General features: G+C 39.2%; 1 protein-coding gene and 1 pseudogene across 9 annotated transcripts in view; one reads left to right on the forward strand and one right to left on the reverse strand.

Annotated features, from left to right (window-relative positions):
* Positions 1–24,486, reverse strand: part of CCDC85A (coiled-coil domain containing 85A) — a 198,940-nt gene that overhangs the window by 17,219 nt on the left and 157,235 nt on the right. For 2 of the 9 annotated variants that reach the window (XM_030877279.3, XM_030877278.3), the window contains exon 4: positions 1,283–1,417. The exons of 6 other annotated variants lie outside the window; for them this stretch is intronic. In XM_030877279.3, the coding sequence (XP_030733139.2) occupies positions 1,283–1,417 (135 nt within the window). Of the gene's footprint in view, positions 1–1,282; positions 1,418–24,486 lie in introns of those variants that run through there. One more of the 9 variants, XR_011377912.1, reaches the window with a different exon arrangement.
* LOC138842926 (geranylgeranyl transferase type-2 subunit beta-like) lies at positions 1,526–23,804 on the forward strand (annotated as a pseudogene).

The raw sequence follows: 24,486 nt of genomic DNA on the forward strand, positions 1-24,486 counted from the left end.
GGGATACACTCCCTTCCAGTTCTCCCTTTCAAATCCTTTTCTGCCCAGCCCTTCTGTTTCAAAGGTTCCCTTCCCAGACCTGGCAAAATGGTAGGCATGCCAAATTCTAGCTTGCTATTCCTTGGGCACGGGACCTCTATCTTTCAGGGTATTTTGGTTTAAGAGAATTTCTGAAATCAATGATAAGTAGCTTCCCTAAACCAAATCCTCTGGGCAATTAAGCATTGTTTAAACTTAAGGAGAGTCCTGTCTGTTCAGAAAAACATACCTTTTTATTAAAGAAGTTTCATCATCATCATGAAGGCTACAATGGAAACTACCCAGTGGAGAAACACTTATCATTCAGGGATTAAAGTTCTACTTAAAACTTGTTTTGCGAGCCATGGACTGGTAATCACTAGAAAGGTCAAGGTTTATATTGTATGTAGTTTTTGTGAAGCCGCAAAGGTTACTGAATGCTGGTTAAGTTGTACACTAACAGGTGCTAAAGAGTTTTCTAGATTATAACAGAAACAAGCACCTCATTCTATCACATCTTATTTAGTTACTATGAAATAAAAGCTTAGATTTCTATGTGCTTATTAGTAGAATCAGACCAATACCTGGAGTTTTCTCTGGGCTCCATCAATACATATTCTCCATCGAATAATACATTTTTCACTGAAGTATTTTTAAAAATATGCTACTGGGTGAAATACTAGCCCAACAAATAATTTTAAACAGTCCCTTGGAGTTTATTTCAATAAGATTTAGCCCGTTTATTTAAATTGTATCTTGGCTGGCTCAGGAGACAGGGAATTTAAAAAGAAAAAAATCTTACTAAAATGGGAAATGTGACTCCCAGCTTTGGGGTTGCTTATCTTCAGGCTACACATGATCACACAGTGCACGTACCACCTCTTGGGTCAGCAGTCAATTTGAAAGGGCAAGGAATAATTTTCTGGGCTGGTCGTGAGACATCTGATGGTGTCTAACAATTCATTTCCATGGGCACTGACCTTTAAACTCCTTTTCACAAAAGGTGCAGGTACTTTCCTCCTCCTCCAGTGTTTGGGGTTATTCAACTTTCACCCCCAGGTTCAGGGAAAAAAAAAAAAACACTGAAGGCGACCATTTAGGAGGTGAAATAGACTATACTCCCGCCTTCCCTCCCTGATTTGGACACACAGTGACTTTCATGTGTACAGACTTATTCTTTCCCCCCCAGTATGACTTTTCCTCTAGCAGCAGAAGCCATCTGGTTATGCACAAGTAAATCAGCAGCTGACTCGTCTTCACTCACCGGGAGAGTGGGCAGGCATCGTCCTATTCCTCGGCACCCTTGCCACCACTGCCAGACCCGCCGGGCTCTGGGCCCCCAGCCTTTCTCCATATTTGAGCTGTTTCTAGTTGGAGGTTGCCTTCTATTCTGGGTAGCCTTATATTTGGAACAATATAGTACAATCACTCAGAAAAATACTGTTTCCCAAGTCTCAAGAAAGCATATAGAATAAGAAGCTTAATGAAATGAACCACAATGACCACAATGGCAAGCTGTAACATGCACCTCTAACTAGGGAAAAAATTAAAATAAAAACTCACTGAAGTCCTGTGTATGAGAGCTAATGCTGATTTTTTTAAAAGTTTTGGGCAAAGGTATAACTAATTCTCAAGCTATCAAAAAGGGACAGATGATAATGCCAAAATTCCAGAAAAAAAGAAAAAGGAAGCTATTTATACAACTTAATTTTGTTGGTTTTATTTGTGAGAAACAGAATTAACATAAATCTTACAAGTATTTAAAACTGCAACTTAGAAATTATTTAAATGCAATTGGGAGCACTCTGACCTTATGTTAAGAAACACAAGTTGGGTAGATATATTCAACACTCAGAAAAACTGACACTGCATCAAATTCTCAGCAAAACTTCTGCACACTGGAGAGTATATAATGAACCAAGAGATCACCATTGCATTAAAGTAACTATTTTAAATGAGACATATACACAATTATCAACATTTCTAATTAATTGGTTAACTCCCAAATTTCTGTACTGGTTGGAACTAAGACATCACAACTGACATAAAAAGAAAATACAAAATTTTTTTCCCCCTGAATTTCAGGTTTTTGCCATGACCAAACTGTGTAATTTTATTAAAATGATCAGAAGCAAAATGAACTAATTTGAACATAATTTCCTTTCCCTGCCAACTTTCACTAAGACCTGTATCTAAGACTGCTATATCCTAAGGAATAAGAAACAATTTTTAAAATATAGAAAATTCGCAAATATAGTCCAAAAATTCCAGTGTCCAAATGTTTAAGTTAATTTTAGGAGATTGAAAATGAGAATATAATTTTTTAGTTCTCATTAATCTATTATCCTTGAAGTATGTGCTTTACTGTGAATAGTACTGGTCTAATTTTGACTTTTCTCTAACTTTTCGAGGCTGAACCATAAAGGAAATGTACCATGGTCTTAAGCGAAGTAAAAAAGGGGAGCAATCTTGACCAGCAGTTGGTACTCACAAAACTTTTTCCTGAATCTACAAAATCAATACCAGTTACCTATTAAATAAGTAAGTCACACATAATCCTCACATATAACAGAGAAAATTATAGATTTACACTTGGACCATAATGATCATTTCATCAAAGCAACACTGATTTAAACTTTGCTCTTTTAGTAATCATTTCATATGTCAGTGTCTAATTTATTTCCAACATCAAAAGAGTTATATCCAGGGCTTCCCTGGTGGCGCAGTGGTTGAGAGTCCGCCTGCCGATGCAGGGGACACGGGCTCGTGCCCCGGTCCGGGAAGATCCCACATGCCGCGGAGCGGCTGGGCCCGTGAGCCATGGCCGCTGAGCCTGCGCGTCCGGAGCCTGTGCTCCGCAACGGGAGAGGCCACAACAGTGAGAGGCCCGTGTACCGCAAAAAAAAAAAAAAAAAAGAGTTATATGCAATAATTTATAATATGGTTGATGGGTTAAAATTCACCTCCCATCCCAAAATGCATAGTTCTATTTCTGAGATGATCATTAACAACTAATGCAGACTTTTTACAAGTGAGTTCTATCTTCTAAATTTGGTTCTCTCCAAGTCTTACACATCTCTCAGATCTCATGTGTTTTTGGATTCAATCAAAACATAAGAACATCTTTCATTCTTCCTTAGTGTGTAGCAAGATTAAATCCCAATGCCTCTCCACTGTAACAAAGCTTATTATCATAACCATGAATCTAAGGTAACATCTATAACCATTTAGAGGCCTGCTGAAAAGAGCAGTCATTTATTTTCCCACTTTCAGAAAGTTGATACAACATGCAATAGCTACGCCTTTCAGTATCTTGTAACAGGTTCTTTTTAAACATATTAAATATAGATTGTATAGTATTATTAATCCCATAAGAGGGGGTGATATATGGGCCAGTTTTTTATGGAAGAATAAACTACTTGATGATATCATTTTAAAGGAATAGGTCCTCTTTTAGAATCAGGATTATTGACTTTCTACTCATGTCAGCAATTTTCTCGTTTTAAGTCAGGTCATGGAAAAATGTGTCTAGACCAGCCATCATTTTTGACCTTCAAGTAAAATATATCCGAATAATACTTATATACCAATGAAGGCTTAGCTCTCTGCTAGCTCTACAATTGTCAATCATGACATTTTTTGAAGACAGTTTCATAAAACATAAGCCTTCAATAACTCAGTGGTTGGAGTTATTTCTGGCAACTTCAGAGCGTAAAGTGGGGAAACCCAGATTCCAGCCATCAATTGGGAGAACAGTTCCCAACAACCTTAAGAAAGTCACTTCCTATTCTCTGAGGAATTCTATTTTGCTTTGTTTTCTGGAGTTTTCCAAAGATCCAGACTCATTTAAAAAAAAAAAAAAGCATGTGTGAATGACCCTACTACTCCAATAGAAATCTGTGTACTCATCAACTACTTTATATACAGTTACTTAGAGTAATCTGCAGATTATCTAGTACTCTGCAAATTATTTTACCTTGCTATATAGCAAAGTAATGCTCTGCATCAAGACTGTGTGGGAGGTGACTTACAGATCACTTACTGTGTGCTAAGTACTCATTATAGAAATCACAAATTCTAATACTCTAAGCAAACACCATAGATAAGGAAATAAAAGCACACCTCAACATAACATAGGCCATATATGACAAGCCCACAGCTAACATCATACCCAGGGGTTGAAAGCTAAAAGCACTTCCCCTGAGCTGAGAAACAAGACAAGGATGTCCTCTTTTGCCAGTTTTATTCAACATGGTGTTGGAAGTCCTAGTCATAGCAATCAGACAAGAAATAAAAGGAATACAAGTTGGAAAGGAAGAAGTAAAAGTGTCACTGTTTGCAGATGACATGATACATACAGAGAAAATCCTAGACACGCCACCAAAAAACTGCTAAAGCTCATCAGTAAATTCAGGAGAGTTGCAGGATACAAGATTAATATATAGAAATCTGTTGCTTTTCTATACACTGATAATGAACTATCAGAAAGAGAAAGCAAGAAAACAATCCCATTTAAAACTGCATCAAAAAGAATAAAATACCCAGGAATAAACTTAACCAAGGAGGTGAAAGACCTATACTCTGTAAAGTATAAAACTCTGATGAAGGAAATTGAAGGTGATACAAATAAACGGAGAGATATCCTGTGTTCATGGACTGGAAAAAATAATACTGTTAAAATGTCCACGCTACCCAAAGCAATCTACAGTCAATGCAGTCCCTATCAAAATACCTGTGATATTTTTCACAGAACTAGAACAAATAACCCTAAAATTTATATGGAATCACAAATGACCCCAAATAGCCAAAGCAATCTTGACAAAAAAGAACAAAGCTGGAGGTATCATGCTCCTTGAATTCAGACTATACTACAAAGCCACAATAATCAAAACAGTATGGTACTGTCACAAAAACAGACACATAGATCAATGGAACAGAACAGAGAGCCCAGAAGTAAACCCACGCACTTACGGTCAATCAAGCTATGACAAAGGAGTTAACAATACACAATGGGAAAAAGACAGTCTCTTCAATAAGTGGTGCTGGGAAAACTGAACAGCTACATGTGAAATAATCAAATTAGAACATTCCTTCACACCATATACAAAAATAAACTCAAAATGGATTGAAAGCCTAAATGTAAGACCAAAAACCATGAAACTAGATGAAAACATAGGCAGAACACTCTTTGACATGAATTGTAGCAATATTTTTTTGGATCTGTCTCCTAAGGCAAAGGAAACAAAAGCAAACAAACAAACGTGACCTAATAAACTTAAAAGCTTTTACACAACAAAGGAAACCATTGACGAAAATGAAAAGACAACGTACTTAATGGGAAAAAATACTTGCAAATGATATGACCAATAAGGGGTTAATATTCAAAATATATAAAACAGCTCATAAAACTCAATATAAAAAAAAACCTGATTAAAAAATAGAACACCTGAATAGATATTTTTCCAAAGAAGACATACTGATGGCTAACAAGCACATGAAAAGATGCTCAACACCACTAATCATCAGAGAAATGCAAATCAAAACCACAAAGAGGTCAACCCCCTCACACCTGTTAGAATGGCTATCATCAAAAAGACCACAAATAACAAACGTTGGCAAGAATGTGGAGAAAAGGGAACCACTGTGCACTGTTGGTGGGAATGTAAATTGATGCAGCCACTATGGACAATGGTATGGAGGTTCTTCAAAAAACTAAAAACCGAACTACCATATGATCCAGGAATTCTACTACTGAGTATATATCTGAAGAAAACAAAAACAAATTCAGACGGATACACACACCCCAGTGTTCACAGCAGCATTATTTACAATAGCCAAGCTACAGAAGCAACCTAAGTGTCAATTGATAGATGAATGGATAAAAAAGATGTGGTGTCTATACACACACACACACACACACACAATGTAATACCACTCAGCCATAAAAAAGAATTAAATTTTTACATTTGCAACAACATGGATGGGCTGGAGGGTATTATGCTTAGTGAAATAAGTCAGAAAGAGAAAGAAAAATACTGTATGTTACCATTTATATGAGAAATCTAAAAAATAAAGGAATGAATATAACAAAACAAACAGATTCATGCATCTAGAGAACCAACTAGCGGTTACCAGTGAGAAGAGGGAAGCGGGAAGGGGCAAGACAGGGGTAGGGAGTTAAGAGGTACAAAGTACTAGGTATAAAATAAATAAGCTAAAAGAATATACTGTACAGCACAGGGAATATAGTCAATAATTTATAATAACTTTAAGTGGAGTATAATATATAAAAGTTTTGAATCACTATGTTCTACACCTGAAACTAATATTGTAAATCAACTAAACTTCAATTTAAAAAAAACCAAAAAATTAAAAAAAAATTTTAGTATTAGAATTATTATATAATGTAAAAATGAAATGAAATAAAATAAATCATGAATTCTAATACTATAAGCAAACACCCTAGATGAGGAAACAAAAGCATCCCTTCAAATCACTGACGAAGATAAAACATATTGGTACTACTATTCCTCTTTAATGACATGATATCTGGAATATCTTTTTCCATGAAAATTGAGATTTGGAATACTTTCTAGTATTGTCCTTAAAATAACTGACCTCTCCTTCAAAATTAAGGAAAAAATATGAAGCCATTCAAATTTTTAAAAGATCATCTAAACGAAGAGAGAATACTTATATTACTTATGGTCTCACTGAGGAAAATTCACAATGTGAGTTTTAAGAGAACTAGCAAGATGAAGCTATTGTGATTATTTTCTTGCTACTTTATGGTTATATTTTATTTATTACTCTTAGTAAAATTATTTTAATTGACACTCTGGAAGCTTCCATTCTTTTGCCTTATAGAAATACATTTTAAAAACATCTTTAACAAGAATAAAAGAATACTATGTTTTTATATTTTATTATATAAAATACGGGCTTCCCACTTAGATATAAATCAGATGTAATGCATTTGTAACAAACATTAGAGCTCAGCCCCTCATCTATTATAGGAAGTCAACTATGAAAGCCTGAAGATTGATCGACTAAAGTGGCTTCCTGTTAGTTAAAGATGTTTAATATTTTATAAGTCCAGAAGCTAGATCAAACTATCAAACAGTGCATCATACCTCATGAGAATGCATACCTAGTTTAGGAGGGAGGATGAATCCTCTCTTTCCCTATTATATGGCAAGAGCAGGTGCTTTGCTTAATCTCATCAGGAAAAAAATATTTTGTTCAGTTTGATCAGTCTTCATTCTGAAATGTTGCAATACTGTACCAGCACACAAATAAATGCTCAGATCAGAAGAGATTTTAAAGGTCACCTTGACAAATCTTTTCCAAAAGATTCCTGTCAATGGGCTTAGAAATGCTAAGAGACCCTCTGCTTTGCTCTAATAAATAATAGTTGACTGTATTCAGGGAAAAGTACTTTTTTATTTAAATTAACTAAAGAATCTATTCAATACTAATTTAAAATATTAGATAATTTACAGATACTCGTTTAATCACTTAACAAAGTATTTACTAAGCACGTACCAAAGATAATATACCGTATAATGCCAAGTAGGTCTCTATTCCAATAAATTTTTGTTGAAAGAAAAGCACAGTGAGTTCAGATCATTGACTATAGGGTCACAATCAGGCCTAGGTTCAGATTCTTTTTTTTTTGATGTGGACCATTTTTAAAGTCTTTATTGAATTTGTTACAGTATTGCTTCTGTTTTATGTTTTGGCTTTTTGGTCGCAGCATGTGGGATCTTAGCTCCCTGATGAGGGATGGAGCCAGCACTCCACTTCATAGGAAGGCAAAGTCTTAACCACTGGACTGCCAGGGAAGTCCCTAGGTTCAGATTCTTGATCTGACACTTAGCCCCTGCATGACCTCTCTGTGTCTCAGTGTCCTCGTCTATAATATGTGTATAAATAATGGTACAATGGTACCTCAGTCTATGGGTTTGGTTACTTACATGAAAAGAGCTTTTCCAGCAGTACCTGGCCCACATTAAGTGCTAAGTATTTGCTGTCATTACCACGAATGTTTTTGCTTTGCCTGTCAACACATTTATAACTTGTTTGCCGATCTACTTTCACGTGTTTATGATTTAGAGCAGTTCTCAACCTGAAGTGATTTGGCCCCCAGCAGGGGTATTTGACAAAAATGCCTTGCAGACATTTTTAGTGGTCAAAACTGGGCAGTTTCTATGGGAATCTAGTTGGTAGAGGACAAGGATGGTTCTGAATGTCTGACAACGTACAGGATAGCCCCCTACAATTTTCCAGCCCCAAATGTCAATAGTGCTCAAGTTGAGAAAGCCTGAGTTGGAGAAAGAAGTGTGCTGGGAAACTGCAAAACAAAATTTCTGGTGATAGCTCCACAGCAGATTTTGCATATGAAGGCAAGTCGCCCACAAGATTTGGAGCTTGTGATGATTTTAAAGGAAACTCTCTGGGCTTCAGCCCTCAAGTGGTCTAAGTATAAAGACATCTTTATTTCCACCCCCAAAAAGGAAATTACTCTTTCTAACAAAAGGAATAGAATTAAAAATACCTGCTATATCCTACTGCAGCAACAGATAACAGAAACAGAATACTGAATGGGCAGGCTCAGGGCAGCACTCCAAAGAACAAAAAGCTCTTAGAGTGGAGAGAGAGAGCGTGCTGCAGCGCCATGAAAATGGAGACAGCAATCCCACAGAGAATAGAACTGGCAGAAGATGCTGTGTGGACATGATGGAAGAAAATGAAATTTCCTTAGCAATACAGCAGGTAAAGATCCTGCCCTTAACTTTAAGTAGTCACACTAGGAAAGAATTAAATTGCTATCAAATAGAAATGAGGGCCCTGACACAGGAAACAACATCCCAGTACAGGTGAGAGCATCCTGGGATACACAGAGGGGAATCAGAGTGAGAGAACACTGGACCAGGACAGGGACCATTCTCTCCTTCACGTGGCTAAGGGCTGTGGTCTATTTACATACGTCTCCTCAGTAGGAAGAAGACTCCTTGAGGGTGTGTCTTAGTAATAACAGCTCTCAATTACTAAGCCCCTACTACATGTTAGGTCTCTCCTAAGTGCTGTCAGTTAAAAGATTATCAAGACTATAGCTCATATGAGCGCCTACTATTTATCTATTAGGACATGAACTGTTGGCCTGGCGCTTGTTCTCAATAATTTATACTCCATAGTGATTTTTTTCTTTTTGGTTGGGGACCCTGAAGGTCTTCTTCTGTTCCATGTGCTCACTACTTAGCTCCTGGGCTGCAAGGAGATCCTGTAGATCCTGGGGAGGATCAGGACCGTTCAGAATGGTCCAGGGGCTTGGGGAGGTCAGAATAGAAGCGTGTTCATATTAATAAGTGATGCAGGAGAACTGGTACACACCAGCTAAACATCACCTCTGGGCCCTTTTGACTTCGTCCACTCCAGACCCAGAACTGTGGCCACAAGACTTACTTAAAGCCTGCAGCTATAATAACCCAAAGATTTTGAGATTTGAGATTTGATAAAGTTGCCTAAAGAATTTGTTGAGAATTGCTAACAACTCACTTTGGAATACTATGTGAGTCACAGTATTGATATAAACGAAAGACAGTAGGGTTCCAGCTAAATACAGTTACCAAGAGAATAGTCTATTTCCTGTTCTTTCTTCTCTTTGGGTTTGGGGTTCCAGTGATACTTTTCTGGATCCCATGCTTTTCTTGTCCCACACTGGTGTGACCCAGGATGTCATTCTCTTGATTCTGGTTCCTTATTCATTCATATTCTTTCTCTTAATCTGGAATAGGTATTGAAAAAGCCTGCTTCCATCCTGGCTCTGATGAGCAAATCATGATCATGTGGATTCTACTTTCATGGTTTGACAGAGGGTGTAATTACCCTGACCACTCACTGTAAGGTGAGCTGATAAGACTCTTGTTCATAGCCCCACCCTGTTTTACAGTAATATTTCATGTATCTTGGAGCTCCCTGAGGTCACCACACTTGACTTTTATTATCTCTGTAATCACAATGACTAGCACCCTATCTACATGTAGTAGTTGCTCAATAAACTTAATATATTAATGGATAATCAAAATCCATGTGTGAGACTGTGGCTTTTCCTCTGTCGTCTCAGAAATAGTTGTGTAAATGCTTTACTTGTGTGCCTGTGTACTTGGTAATTAGTAGGTACTCAGCTATTTGTTAAGTAACTAAGGCACACTTCTAGAGTGCTAAAATGGCCTGAAGTAAGTGAAACTGACGTTACTATGATGGTCCATATAGAGTTTTTTGGCAAGTCTACAGAATTTAAACAGACTAAATTCCCACTATTTTTCCTTCTCATTAGCCAGTTATTATTTGAGCAAAATAAATTTATTCTGAAAATCTGGAATCACTTCCATCTATTTCTAAAGCTGCAGTGAAGTTCAAATACGTTAAAAAAAAAAAACAAAACAGAAAAACCAAAGAAACAGTAACTGAAAAGATCACTAGGAATGTTTAGCAGACCAAAAGTAGAAATAAGGCCTTATTACTGAGGCATCCAGAGTATATGCTGATTTCCATCAAAATCATGTAATTTCCATACAAAATGATTATATAATCATTATGTAATTACAAAATCATTATGTAATGTGAATATTAAAAAAGTTATCATCAAGAGAAATATTATTCTCAACTTAATTACGTGTAGGCCAATCAATCTATAAGTATCCAGGCGTTCCCAGCTAAGGAAGCCAGAAGGTAGTATTTATTCATTCACTCCTCATTTATTATGCCAAATAATGGCTAAGATTGAGGTCTGTGGAGTCACAGTTGAGGCTGTGAGGAACTTCAATTCAGAGAACCTGAAATATTAAACAGTTGTCACAGTCAGGGAAACAGAAGTTGTTCAGAACGATGTGAGCCTAGGACACGAGGGACAGAGTACCAAGAACTGAGGCTGACATGAAAGGCAGGAGGTCAGATGATGGAGAACCTTCTATACCATATGAAGGATTTTAAATTTATTCTATGCTGAGGGATGAGCTACGTGACAAGACCTGATTTGGTTTGATAGATTGCTCTAGGAATAATGTGGAGAATGATCTGGGTGGGACAAGACTAGGTAGGATAAAGTCTAATTAGGAGATTAACAAAGAAGTTCAAGTAAAAAATGATTACCCATCACCTACACTGGACAATAGCAGAAGGAATAAAAAGGATATTGATGGATTACAGGGCAGGACCTTTTGAGCCTTAATATTTATTTCAGTGGAGGCAGGGAGGCTGAAAGAGGACTCTGGGATGGGTACCAGCTAAATGGTCATGCCATTAACCAGGATAGGAAATGCCAGGGGAAGTAATATAGCTCATTCATCAGATTTTAGAATGAAGATCAAAGAGGGAATTAACAATATTAAACACAAAAGCATCTTTCTCACAAATACCCCCAACAAATGGTTTTCTTCTGACATGTAAAATAGGAGTTTGCAAAATAATTAAATTGTAAGTGACTTTAACTTCATGCCATAATGAAAATATGGTCTCGGAAAAGAAAGTAATTCTGAAATATCTATCACTCCAGGTGAAACTTGAAGATATTTAAATACAGTTTCCAGAAAAAAATAAAATAAATGAAAGTAATTACGGAGGTTAGCAGGATGCCTTTTTACAAGAATGAGAGAGGGCAAACCCCAGGAAGAAAAGAATTAATATCTTGAAAGGGCCAAAACAGCCAAAACGCTGTATCTCTGTAGCCAGAGCAATAACAGACAAAGAATAACCATGAAGGCCAGGTTAAAAAAAAAAAAAAAAAAAAAGCTGTTAAACAATAGGTAGGAAATGTGGACAATTAGATTTACGTGCATTCTGCTTGTAAGTAAAGAGTTTACGTGCTTAATTCTTGTCTTTTATTAACCATACACCTCCCTGTGAGAAAGACTGAAATTTCTAGAAAAAAAGAAAGATCATACATCTAAATGAGTTTCCAATCAGGTTGACATTAAATAGTCAAAGTTTTTGGCATTCTTGCTGAGACAAATATATCTGAATACTTTTAGGTCTTGAGCTTATAAAAAATGGGGCAGGAGAGGGGCATGAGAAGGAGAGTCAGGGCATAGAAACGAAATGCCAGTGTAGATGCAAAAGCAAAAAAGTAGTTCTAGCTCTTTTCGCCTTCAGACACGGGCACACTGCAGAAGGATGTTATTATCAAGTCAGATGCACCTGACACCCTATTACTGGAGAAGCATGCAGATTATATAGCATCCTATGGCTCAAAGAAAGATGATTGCATTCTTACTCTCTCTGATAGTATTAATGTTATTGACGTAAATAAAGCTGTGGAATATGTTCAGAGTCTACAGAAAGAAGATGGTTCTTTCGCTGGAGATATTTGGGGTCCCACTAAGCAGCTGGTCTAACTGGAGTTAATGGTCTGCTGGAAGTTCCAGCACGCACTGTGCTAGTTATATCAGCATACAGGAGCACTAGAACAGAGGGGGCCAGTCTAAAAGATAAGGGCTGAATACAGTGCAGGCCGGAGAGACCAGCGGCTTTGTGGGGTGTGAAAATCTACTTTTACATAATAGGGAGAAATCGATACAAGATTCTCTTTTTGTGCGGTGGCAGTTTGGCTCTGTTGGGGAAGCTGGATGCTATTAATGTGGAAAAGGCAATCGAATTTGTTTTATCATGTAGGAACTTGGATGGTGGGTTTGGTTGCAGGCCAGGTTCTGAATCCCATGCTGGGTAGATCTATTGGTACACAGGATTCCTGGCTATTACTAGTCAGTTGCATCGAGTAAATTCTGATTTACTTGGCTGGTGGCTTTGTGAACGCCAGCCTGCGTCAGGTGGACGCAATGGAAGGCCACAGAAGGTACCAGATGTATGCTATTCTTGGTGGGTGTTGGCTTCCTTAAAGATAATTGGAAGGCTTCACTGGATTGACAGAGAGAAACTGCGCAGTTTCACCTTAGCATGTCAAGATGAAGAAACGGGAGGATTTGCGGACAGGCCAGGAGATATGGTAGATCCTTTTCATACTGTATTTGGAATTGCTGGATTGTCACTTTTGGGAGAAGAACAGATTAAACCTGTTAGTTTTACTGTTTTAACATTTCAGTATTTGAAGTGCTTAACAAACTTAATGACTGCCATTTTAATATTTTGTATATGAATTGTGTTGATTTTAATAAATTATATAATTATACATTAAAAAAAGTAATTCTAATTAACATTGCATTTGGCTTACAGAGCAGAGCTGAGTAATGATTGTGTTAAATACCTCAGCACTTCAGAGCCCAGTGGAAGACATGCAGCTAGAGCCCCAGGGACTAAACAGATATTTAGGACAAATCCTTGCTGAGGTTACTGAGAAATATTACACTGTGAGGTGGTGTTCACTGGCCTGGCTTTGGCAAAAGGAAGGGTCTACGGTATCTTCAAGGGTCTTCCAGTCCCCGAAGCTCCCACACAAAGTGGGGAGGTCAAGATATGAGAGAGGTCAACAGAGAGGCAGGAAGAGTCAGCTTCATCCAAAGGCAGCTACCACCCTAGGACATGCGTTCATAACACAGATAGCAACGGCTGCCTGTCAGACTGCAGTTCACCCGTGCCATTTTGTGGAAAGCTCTACCTCAGAGCAGTTCACAATGATCTGACTGTTAAAGATTTACAAAAGCAAGAGTGGTCCAAATGCATCTAGGCCCCATAATCTCTGCACACATGGTAGCAATAAAATCACCAGCAGGGAGAAATGAGATCTCCCATCAGTGACACCACCATTAAAGCACAAAAGGAAACATCATGGGGACATGAGCTCATTTTCACAAACGGCTCTTACTAGGGGAGGAAGAAAATAAGTGATTTAAAAATATGTTTATTTGTGCACTACTTCCTAACTTACATAATTTAGGATGCATTGCATGCCTCTCTCATTCCCTACCTTTAAATCTTGCAAGTGTCCCAGGCCACAGTCCACAAACCACTTTTTTTTCCTCAACACTCATTCACAAACATTTCTAATTCAGTCCCATAGCCATGTATTCTTTCAAATTTTTATATCCAGCCCTGCCCTTTCCCCTGAGTCCCATATGTATACACCTAACTCTGCATCTGACATCTCGTCGATGTCCAACATCTCAACTTTTCCATGCCCCCAAAGAACTTGATTCCCCTGCACCCCTTAACTTGTTCCCCCCAATCTTCCCCATCTCAGTAAAAAGCACCACCAATCATACGGTTGCTTAGATCAAAATCCAAGGATCATCCTTGAGTCCTCCCTGGGCTGCCATGCACTGCACAGTCTCTGTAAACAGTTCTTCCTGGGGTTGTCGGTACCCAACCGGTGAAGCCATATGCGGTCTCTTTCCCTTATATTCCACATCTAATCTGTCATAAAGCACTTCCAGCTCTACTCCAATATATAGCGTTGTGAACCCATATCTCCTCACCATTTCCACCCCTAGTTCAAGCTACCATCAGCCCTCTCAGTCTACCAAAGTAGCTCCCTATTGGGTGTCCTTATGTCCCCTCTCCCTGCCTCTACTATTTTTTTTTTTTTTTGCGGTACGCGGGCCTCTCACTGTTGTGGCCTCTCCCGTTGCGGAGCACAGGCTCCGGACGCGCAGGCTCAGCGGCCATGGCTCACGGGCCCAGCCGCTCCGCGGCATGTGGGATCTTCCCGGACCAGGGCACGAACCCGCGTCCCCTGCATCGGCAGGCGGACTCTCAACCACTGCGCCACCAGGGAAGCCCCCTGCCTCTACTATCTTTAGTCTGGTTTCAACCCAATATTCGCAGAGACCTTTGGGAAATGTAAATAGATACTATCATACCCTCACCCAATTCCTCCAATGGCTTTCCATCAACTCAGACGCCAAGTCCACACGCTCGACCTTGGTCAACAAAGCCCACAGAGTCTGTGTCCTGCCCGTCTCTGACTTCACATCCTGTTACTCTCTGTCTCACTCATTCTGTTCCAGCCACTCTAGCCTTCTAGCTCCTGTTTCCTCAAACACACCTATCTCATTCCTACCTAAGGCTTTTGTCTTTGCTGTTCTCACTTCTTGCAATGCTCTATCCTAGCCATAATCTTTTCCTTCCTTCGGGTCTCTTTAGATTTCACATCCACAGAGAGGCTTTTTCTAACTCCATGTAAAATACCCCCTCACTCCAGTCACTGTACAATTCTGTACCCTGCTTTTGTTTTGTTAACAGTGATTATCACTTCCCAATAATATGTATTTATGGTTTTAAAAGAATAATCCACCTACTAAGATGTAAGCTGCATGAATTTCTTATTCAGGGCCGTATCCCCATTGTCTAAAACAGTATCTCTATATAAGGGATGCTCAAAAAATACTTGAGGGGTAAAATATTGAATGAATGGTCAATACAAGTCATCAGCCTTACATGACCTATAGAAATCCCATTCCCTATTTGTTAGGGGTTGTTTTGGTTATATTAAGAAAAGCAGAGAAAGCCCACTAGTCACTCATCATTGAATGAATATCCCTGTACTGATGGAACAATAAATGTCAACATCTCTCATTCCAAAAAGCTAGGTTACTGCTTTTGTCTAGCCTCTATGAGATTCTGGGAATAAAAGACAGAATAATTGAGGGACTTCCCTGGTGGTCCAGTGGTAAAGAATCCACCTTACAATTCAGGGGACGTGGGTTCCATCCCTCGTCAGGAAACTAAGATCCCACATGCCGCGAGGCAACTAAGCCCACACGCCACAACTACTGAGCTCGCACACCTCAACTAGAGAGCCTGCATGCCACAAACTACAGAGCCCCATGTGCTCTGGAGCCTGCACGCCACAACTAGAGAGAGAAAACCCGCAAGCCACAACTAGAGAGAAGCCCGTGTGCTACAACTAAGACCCGACGCAGCCAAAAAAAAAAAGAATGACTGAAATATAAAAGTTTCACCTCATCCCTCCATACAAATTTTGACCACAGCTAACGCCACAAACAAAGTCTGCCTAGTTAAAAAATGTTCTCTCTCCTGAAGTCTCTGGTTGAAGAACTTAAGAGGAATAAAAGGGCCAAAATTCTGAGATCATCACTAAATAAAGGACTTGGCTGAAGTTTAAAATGCACAGCTAAATTTTTCTGAAAAGTGACATTATGAAGCTTTAAGAAAGGCAAATCTTAAAAAAATATTATTAAGTTAGAGTTTTTACAGTAGTACCATCCTGGAAAACAATCAGGTCTACCAGTAGTAATAAGTTTTCCAAGGCTGGCTAGAAAAAAGAAGGAAATAATATTTTGCTAACCCACAAGACTGATGACCCAGGGACTAATGAGCTCCATAATCAACTCACTGCCTGACCCCTCAGCAAGTCACTTGTCCTCAGTGCTAAACGGGAGAGGCCTATCAATTAGCTTCCTGTGGTGGCTGTGAAGGGGGACTAAGAAACCTGATTGCAAAGCACTCTGAAAACACTGAACACTATAGAGACAGGCTTGCTAATAGCCAGGTTGCCACCAGTCACCATCTAAGCATTGCGAATGCCCTTGGCTTCTCCCTCTTGGCTCTTCTGATATCAATCGATTGCTCCTGGTGACAAAGACAAAAAGACAAGTGAGGATTCTTCTCACCTGCCTAGTCCTCTCACTCACTTCTCACTTCCTGATCCACAGGAAACATGCTGGAGACTTGAACTGGCCTCAGTGTTCCTGTTGTTTCCAAAGCAACTTGCAGAGCTCCTATGAAGGAAGAGACGCTGTACAAACGGCCAACTGAAGGCCTTTCTTTTCTTTTCTTTCCTTTCCTTTCCAGGTACACACAGACCACAATTAAAACCACATATTTAACAAAGATGATGAGAGAGGAGAAGATGAATATGAAGGACTTGAAAACACAGAATTCACTTAATTCTTATCAATGATCTCCCTATTACTTATTCTTTCATGAAATGCCCTCACTTAAGCGAAAAGGGAGATTGATTGATTTCTGACCTCCTCCCAAGCCAGACATGGTTTTCCTCATTCATTGATAAAACACTGATTTAGAATTTTGCTTGTCTGTGAGGGACTATATAGAAATTCACGTTCTTCCCAAGCCACCAGCTGTACGGTATCTATTTTAAAGACAAGCCTGCCCCATGTTGTCTTCCCAGCAATTTCTTGAAGGTATGCAAGAATAGCCAGGACACAAAAGCAATATAATCACTCGCTCACTAAAGTACAGATTCAGTCACCATACACATGCGTTTCAGAAAAGTACAAATTTCCTACCTGTTAGCACCACAATTGTCCTTCCTGTATGGGAGGACTTGCCTTTTCAAGTCAAATGCAAGCATGTGGATCCCCAGCAAAATCATTCCAAAGCTAAGTGGTTTGCTAGGAAAGAATACCTTTATTTCTTGCTCAACTACTCCTCTGGTTCAACTGCAGCACTTTTCAAATACCAGATACTGATTACTCAGGGCAGGTTTGGGGATGATAAGACAAAGGAACTTAAACCAATGAAAAAATAAATAATACTTTTTGAGAAGAGTATTTGCATACAATAAATTCTCTATGTACAAATGCAAATTTATGTAACAATATGAGACCAATTTTTTTAAAATAATATTAACAGATAACCCAAGCAATTGACACATAAATATTTTTAGTGTAGGACAAGGGTCAGCAAACTACTGCCAGAGTTAAATCCAGCCTCTTTCTCCTGTGTTATAAACAAAGTTTTATCAGAACACAGCCAAGCCCATTCATTTAGACTCTGCATTTGTTTTCAGCTGTTTTGGTGCCACAGTGACAGACGTGTAGTTGCAACACACCATATGGCTCACAAACTTGAAAATGTTTACTATCTGCCCCTTTACTAAGAAAGCACCAAACCCTGGTTTAGAAGATAACAAGGTCACTGCAGATTGGAATAGTCTGGGAAGTTTCTAGAGAAGGAGGCAAGCAGCTTAAAGAGAAACTACAGTTGAACCAGAAGATAAGTGATAAGTGGACAAATATTTTTTCCTGAGTAATTATTTATCTACAGACTAGAAATGTCCTTCAGATTGAGAAAAGGATGAGATCTTCCTATGCTGAGAAAATCATTATTAGAGTGATGAAACTCAGTGAACAGCAAAACAGATGGACTAGAAAATAAACTGGGTTTCTTGGCTAATTCCCATTCACACCCCAATGATACCACACCAGAGGTTTGTCGTGGATGGAGGTGGTGGTGATGGTGCTGGTCGTGGTGTTTTCAAAGCTAACTTGCTTCAAGAGAAACATACTTGCCACGTGACAAGTTTCAGCAAAATGGGAAGAATGGGAACAGAAAATCTGGACACAAACCTTGCCTCTGCCCATTAGTGCACACACTCTCACCTGCAATAGAGATAATCACAGGGACCAAGGTCAGAATGGGAATCAGTATCCCAAGATGGACTCAGTGTTGGTCCAATACCCAGGCCCTCAGCTGATACTCAGGCTGTGGTTAGTGCTTGTGACCTAAACAAGCCTCCAGGGCAGAATGGGTGATTCAACCATCACATCCTGTGCCCTGAGGCAGACCCAGCTGCAAGGGTCACAGATTTTTCTAAATCATCCATCCTGCTGTGGTCCAAGCTGTTTCTCACAGAAAGAAAGGTCCATTTTAGGTTACAACCTCATCATTTAAAAGAAGAAAGAACATATACAAATAAAAGAATTAGACACTATCCTTTTCATGACCTATAATGGGGTCTCTCCTGGAGCCCTAAAGACTTAAGATTCTGAACAAATGCTTAAAACCAGTAGGATTGATACCTTCAAACAGAATTACCATAAAGATACATCTAAAATAAAAAGCACAGTTTAATAAGGCAATAAGGTATTAAAAATCAATGTGATAACAAAATCGAACATTTTCTACTAGTTTAAAGACTAGTTAAGGTCTACTGACTCACAAATTACTCTGGCATCATTTATAGCCCTGAAGCCCTGAGAAACCACCTAGAATCCAGAGATGTCTTCTCACATTCTGGTAACTGACTCTGAAGAACACTGTCAACATCAAGATCCTGGGCAGGGCGCTTATTTTAAGTGAAAAACATTGGAAGGGCAGCTGCCCTTACCTGCTCTCATGCCCACTTTGATCTTGTTCTCAAGTGTCCAAGACTCAATATAACTGGTTTCCCTAACCAAGAGAATCCTCTTTAATAAAACGAATGCTGTGAGGCCACATAAGCCACCTTCTTTAAAAATTACCATTTAGGGCTTCCCTGGTGGCGCAGTGGTTGAGAGTCCGCCTGCCGATGCAGGGGACGCGGGTTCGTGCCCCGGTCCGGGAAGATCCCACGTGCCGCGGAGCGGCTGGGCCCGTGAGCCATGGCCGCTGAGCCTGTGCGTCCAGAGCCTGTGTTCCGCAACGGGAGAGGCCACAACAGTGAGAGGCCCGCGTACCACAAAAAAAAAAAAAATTACCATTTAGTAGAGGGTCCAGTCTTAAATGGACCTCTCCAAAGTCCTTTTCAATTGGCAATGAACGTGAGGGGCCATCACTAACTACCTTACCATTTGCGGAAGTCATCAACAAACGCATGTGAGTTTCGCTGGTTAAGGAATTGTGCATTAAAATAGGAGTGAGATGAGAACAGGGGTTGAAAAGTGAATGGAATTTGTCCCAAACAATATGACAAATTTCCAAATGCAGTTGCTAAAGTCCCCTCTGTCTAACTCTGTCGGAAAGAAAGCATTCAAGTTCTAACTAGCTTCTGTTAACTTCCGGCACTCAATACATGCCTGGCATCCCAAAGGATGAAGACCCATCATTCCCACACAATTTATTTGTGATCAGATTTACTGGAGTTGTGATTTATTTCTGAGTGTGTATTTTATGTTTTACTTTTATGATATTTCTGTAGTTAGGGTTATTAAATTTCCTAGCATATGAAAATGTTTAAATAAAAAAATTCTTTTTGACATTAAGACACACCAGTCTTGAATGGCAAAAACAGCTGAAATATTCTGACTATTAAAAAGCCTTTCTTAGAGCCAGCTTTTATGTAAGTCCAGGATGGCTCCCATCTGCGCCTGGGTTTATTAGTTTTTTGTTATCTGTCAAACATTAGAACTTCTGCTTCACATGTTGTTCTGCTGCAAATGAGAGGCATCTTAGGTCAAGAAAAGACAGTATCAAATTCCTTTATTTGCTCTACTACATTTACATCAGATTTACATTTCCTCCACGATCCTTACATTTTTGTATCCAATCTTCTTTCTAATAAACTGCTAAGAGCAATAGCTGGATGAATAAAACTACCAAAATACTAATTAGTCCAAGGGTTTTAAAGCAAGGTTAGCTGTCTCCTTGTGTTTTATTTTTCTCTTTTTTTAAAAAATAATAATTCAAAAGTTGTTTCTACTCCTCCAAACTATATTACGGAAGTTACAAAAATCTGAAAGAGGATAAAAATTCTGAAAGAGGGCTCGATGATCCGTGTGCCTCAACTAAGCACTCCTGAGATCACAAGTATCTGAGATGAGTGGATTTTTGTGAGATATCGAAAAGTTTGAGGACAAGACGTTCTCCCAAAGGAAAGAATTAGACCAGAGAGAGACACTTGAAACAAGGATAATGAAACACTTTCAGAAGGGAGGAACGATCTTTGAATAGGCTGTCCCTTCACTACTAGTACCTCTTCCTTCCCACCTGTGATTCTGGGCTTCACACTAGGACCCTGTGGTAAGAAGTACTTTTTCTATAGGCTTTGGGCCTGGAACAAGGTGGATCGCAAGCAGGAGTTGGGGAATTTTCTCAGCCCAGGGAATGTTGGGAGACCTGATCATAGGAGCCTTGGGGAAGGGCCAGGACCTCACTATAGCAGCCAAAGTCAGGACCAGACTATGGAGGCCAGGGAAACCTGTACACTCGAGGAGGGAGCAGCTCCCAAAGGCAGGCTCCCAGGGGCTGAGTGCACAGATCCCATCCCCCCACCCAACCTGTGCTGGCCTGGCCTGAGCAAACAGTCTACCGTGACTTTCAGGAATGCCACATTTACACGTGTGGGTGGGTTGTTTTTTCCAAGTACCCCATTGCTTAGCAATACAGAAACTACGTTGTAGGATTTCTAGATTAAGCTCTAAAATAACCCTAAATCTACTAAGAATTATTTACCCAGCCAGTAAAGGCCCTTAAGTCGTAAAACAATTAAGGGGAAGCCTATCATTTATTTCATACGCTTTCTTCATCCTGCTTCTCTACCCATGCTTTAATTAGCTTCGTGTATCAACATGACACCAGTTTATACAGGCTCCGTGGCACACGATCTAAAAGATAATAAAGAAAAGTTCCATGTGAACTGTAAAAGTGACACTGATAACTGTCTCGCGATGGACCTCCTAGCATTTTTCTTTCATTTTCTACGACAACCACAGAACCTAAAGAAAGGCCCGGTCCACTTCTTGCTGGCTTTTATTTCAGGTGCTTTAGTCTACAGTCTACAGTTGTCTACAACAAATAAGTTTCCTTTGAAAGAACATTGTCTTCTTTCTGTGGATCCCAGTATAGCTGCCATTTGATCCATACGCAGAGAGTCGTGTTATTCTCCTCAGTCTAGTCACACTGCAAAAGACTAATATCTGGTATCTCGTATCTCTGTCATCTCTTTTTCACAGTAATCTATTTTGGCTTCTTTCATAATTGAATTCCTGAAAAGTATGTTACATTTTAAAATAAAGAATATACATTGTTTTGGTATAAATTAGAGGTAAGTAAAAGTTGATTTTCTAACATTTCCTATATTGATGATCTCTTTCCTCATAATTTTAAAAACTTCGTGAAATAACATTCTCCATTTATTATATGAAATCCTTTGAAATCTTTTTTAAGACTTTATTTATTTATGGCTGCGTCAGGTCTTTAGTTGCGGCACGCGGGATCTTCGTTGAGGCATGCGGCATCTTTCATTGCGGCGCACGGACTTCTCTCTAGTTGTGGCGTGTGGGTTTTCTCTTCTCTGGTTGTGGCGTGCAGGCTCCAGGGTGCATGGGCTCTGTAGTTGTGGCGCTCAGGTTCCAGAGCGCGTGGGCTCTGTAGTTTGTGGTATGCGGGCTCTCTCACTGAGGCGCGCGAGCTCAGTAGTTGTGACCCGCGGGCTTAGTTGCCCCGCAGCATGTGGGACCTTAGTTCCCTGACCAGGGATCGAACCCATGTCCCCTGCATTGTAAGGCAGATTCTTTGTCACCGGACCACCAGGGAAGTCCCCCTTTGAAATATTTTTAACAGTGATTTGTAAAAAAACGTTTACATTGGTTTATGTGCTTAGAGAATATCTTAAGTTCTGGGGCTCTTTATCATTGGTACCAACTTTGAAAAGGCATTTCTTTCTCAAATGATAATACCTAATAGGCAATACTGAATTTTTAAAAAGTAATAGGACCATTCACACTTTCGGGCTCCCTTTGAAATACTGTGTTCACAAACTAGGTGTAGACTACAGCGCTCAACGGTGCTTGAGCATCGTTGGAGTACCACGGAGACCATGGCAGATCCAAGAGCCCGTGCTCGCCAGGTGATGAGTGACACCCATGCATACTTCCCGAGGGCTCCTCTTGATCACTGGAGAGGACCAACTCAATCTACACTGCGTTTCTCTATCTGTTCTCGACTACAGACCCCTTCATTCTGGGACTTGGTAACTTTGCATGGGTATAAGACGGACACACACGCTTTTACTTATCCTTGGGCTCAGAATGTTCAGGGCTGAAAGAAACCACACTTCCCAACGAAGACACAGAGGCCTTTGTATCTGCCCAGAGAGAAATCCATAAGGATTCATTACACTCATCTTGGTTATTTTAAAATGTGTATATTGTTAAGGAAAACTAGCGCCTTTATGTTCATTACATATAATTTTATATAAATAAGGGGACTGCACATTCTCTCTCAAAATATACATAGCTAACGCTGCCCAGACTAGTATGTGAGCCCCATTACATGCATACTTGATATGATATGAGCCTCAAAGATTTACACATAAGACTGTACGTTACTTAAATTTAATAGCTGTCTGATGAAATTTTATTAACTTTAGAACACAATGAGGAAGAATAACCCACAATGACATAACTACACACTAAATACACACCTGTAAATAAAAGATCCAATATGGTGCCAACCTGTAGTTTTAGGGAACTTTATATCAAAATTAAAAGGGGCACACCTCTCTTGTGTATACATTACACATATACACAAACTTTCTCTGGATAAAGAGTCATGGATTCGCAGAGCTGAGCAGAACCTTCCACCTCGCCTTTGACAATCCTCTTTTCTAGTCAAGACATTTACGGTTCACAGAGGTTAGCGTATCATCCTGGTCCAGCAGCTCTTTAGACCAAGTCCTAGTTCTTGTAATTCCCATTCAGTGCTTGTTCTAGCATATTCACAGTGACTCCTTTAATTACTTGATTGTTAACAGAGTCCATAGTCACGGCTGACCATGTCTCAGCTTTCTAAAAATGACTTAGTTATGTTTTGCTTAGTTTTCACACAATGATAGCTTTTTAAGTATCATTTAGGAAAGTCTCAAATCACTTAGAAATTTGTTTACTTAAACTGTCTTACTTTGTCAAAGAATATAATTATTTGCCTACACTACATCTATTATCTATATTGTATTTATACTTAGGCAATATATAGGCATTGACTATATTACATTTATACTTGCCTACTTTACATTTTGATATAGGTAACTGTCAGTTATTAAGAGGCACCAATTTTAATTTTTATTGTGTTATAAATGTGATCCTTTTCCTCAGGCTACAGCGAAGAAAGAAACTAGACGTTTAGACCCTTACATGAAAAATGCCTAAACCCCACTGTAGGAAAGATTTGAACCAGAAAGAAGAGGAGGACAGCACAGTTCAGATGCCTCTTTTCCATCAGTCAGAGAGGTAGTGACCTCCAGCGGGAAATGGAGACCAAAGTGAGACTGTGCTCCAACGGGAGTCTCCGCACCATTACGAGTGTCAACTAAGCCCGGTTTTCATCATTTTCATTTTTTGATATCCATATTTCAAGAGTATTTACATTTAGTTTGCTTAATTTAATCCCGAAGTCAAACATTACACAGTACTTTCCACCACTTTCTCTGAGACTGTTTTCTTACCCTTAGAAAAAGCAAGAAAAGGGAAGACTGTTTCATCTTTACCTCATAAAACATTTTTGACTCCACTCTGGATTAAAAAAATAATAATAATAAGAGTAGAGAGCCATTTCTACAGGACAAGGCAACATGAATTTCTCTTGTAGTTCCATCCCAAATTTTCCCCAAATATTCCTCCATATTGCTTCCCGTTCAAATACCTATGATTCTAGTTGATATCACTACACAGCAACACTTTGTGCTGAGAGAGTCCCATTGTTTTTGGTGACAAATTCTGCCAAGGACAGGTAGCAAAAATGCTACTATTTTTTATGGCTACTACAAATCAAAACAACATTTTTTAAAATATGCCCTAGTGGTAGAATTACTAACATACCAGTATAGCTATA

The sequence above is a fragment of the Globicephala melas genome, chromosome 12 (genome assembly GCF_963455315.2).
Source record: "Globicephala melas chromosome 12, mGloMel1.2, whole genome shotgun sequence".
In the NCBI taxonomy this organism is placed as follows: domain Eukaryota; kingdom Metazoa; phylum Chordata; class Mammalia; order Artiodactyla; family Delphinidae; genus Globicephala; species Globicephala melas.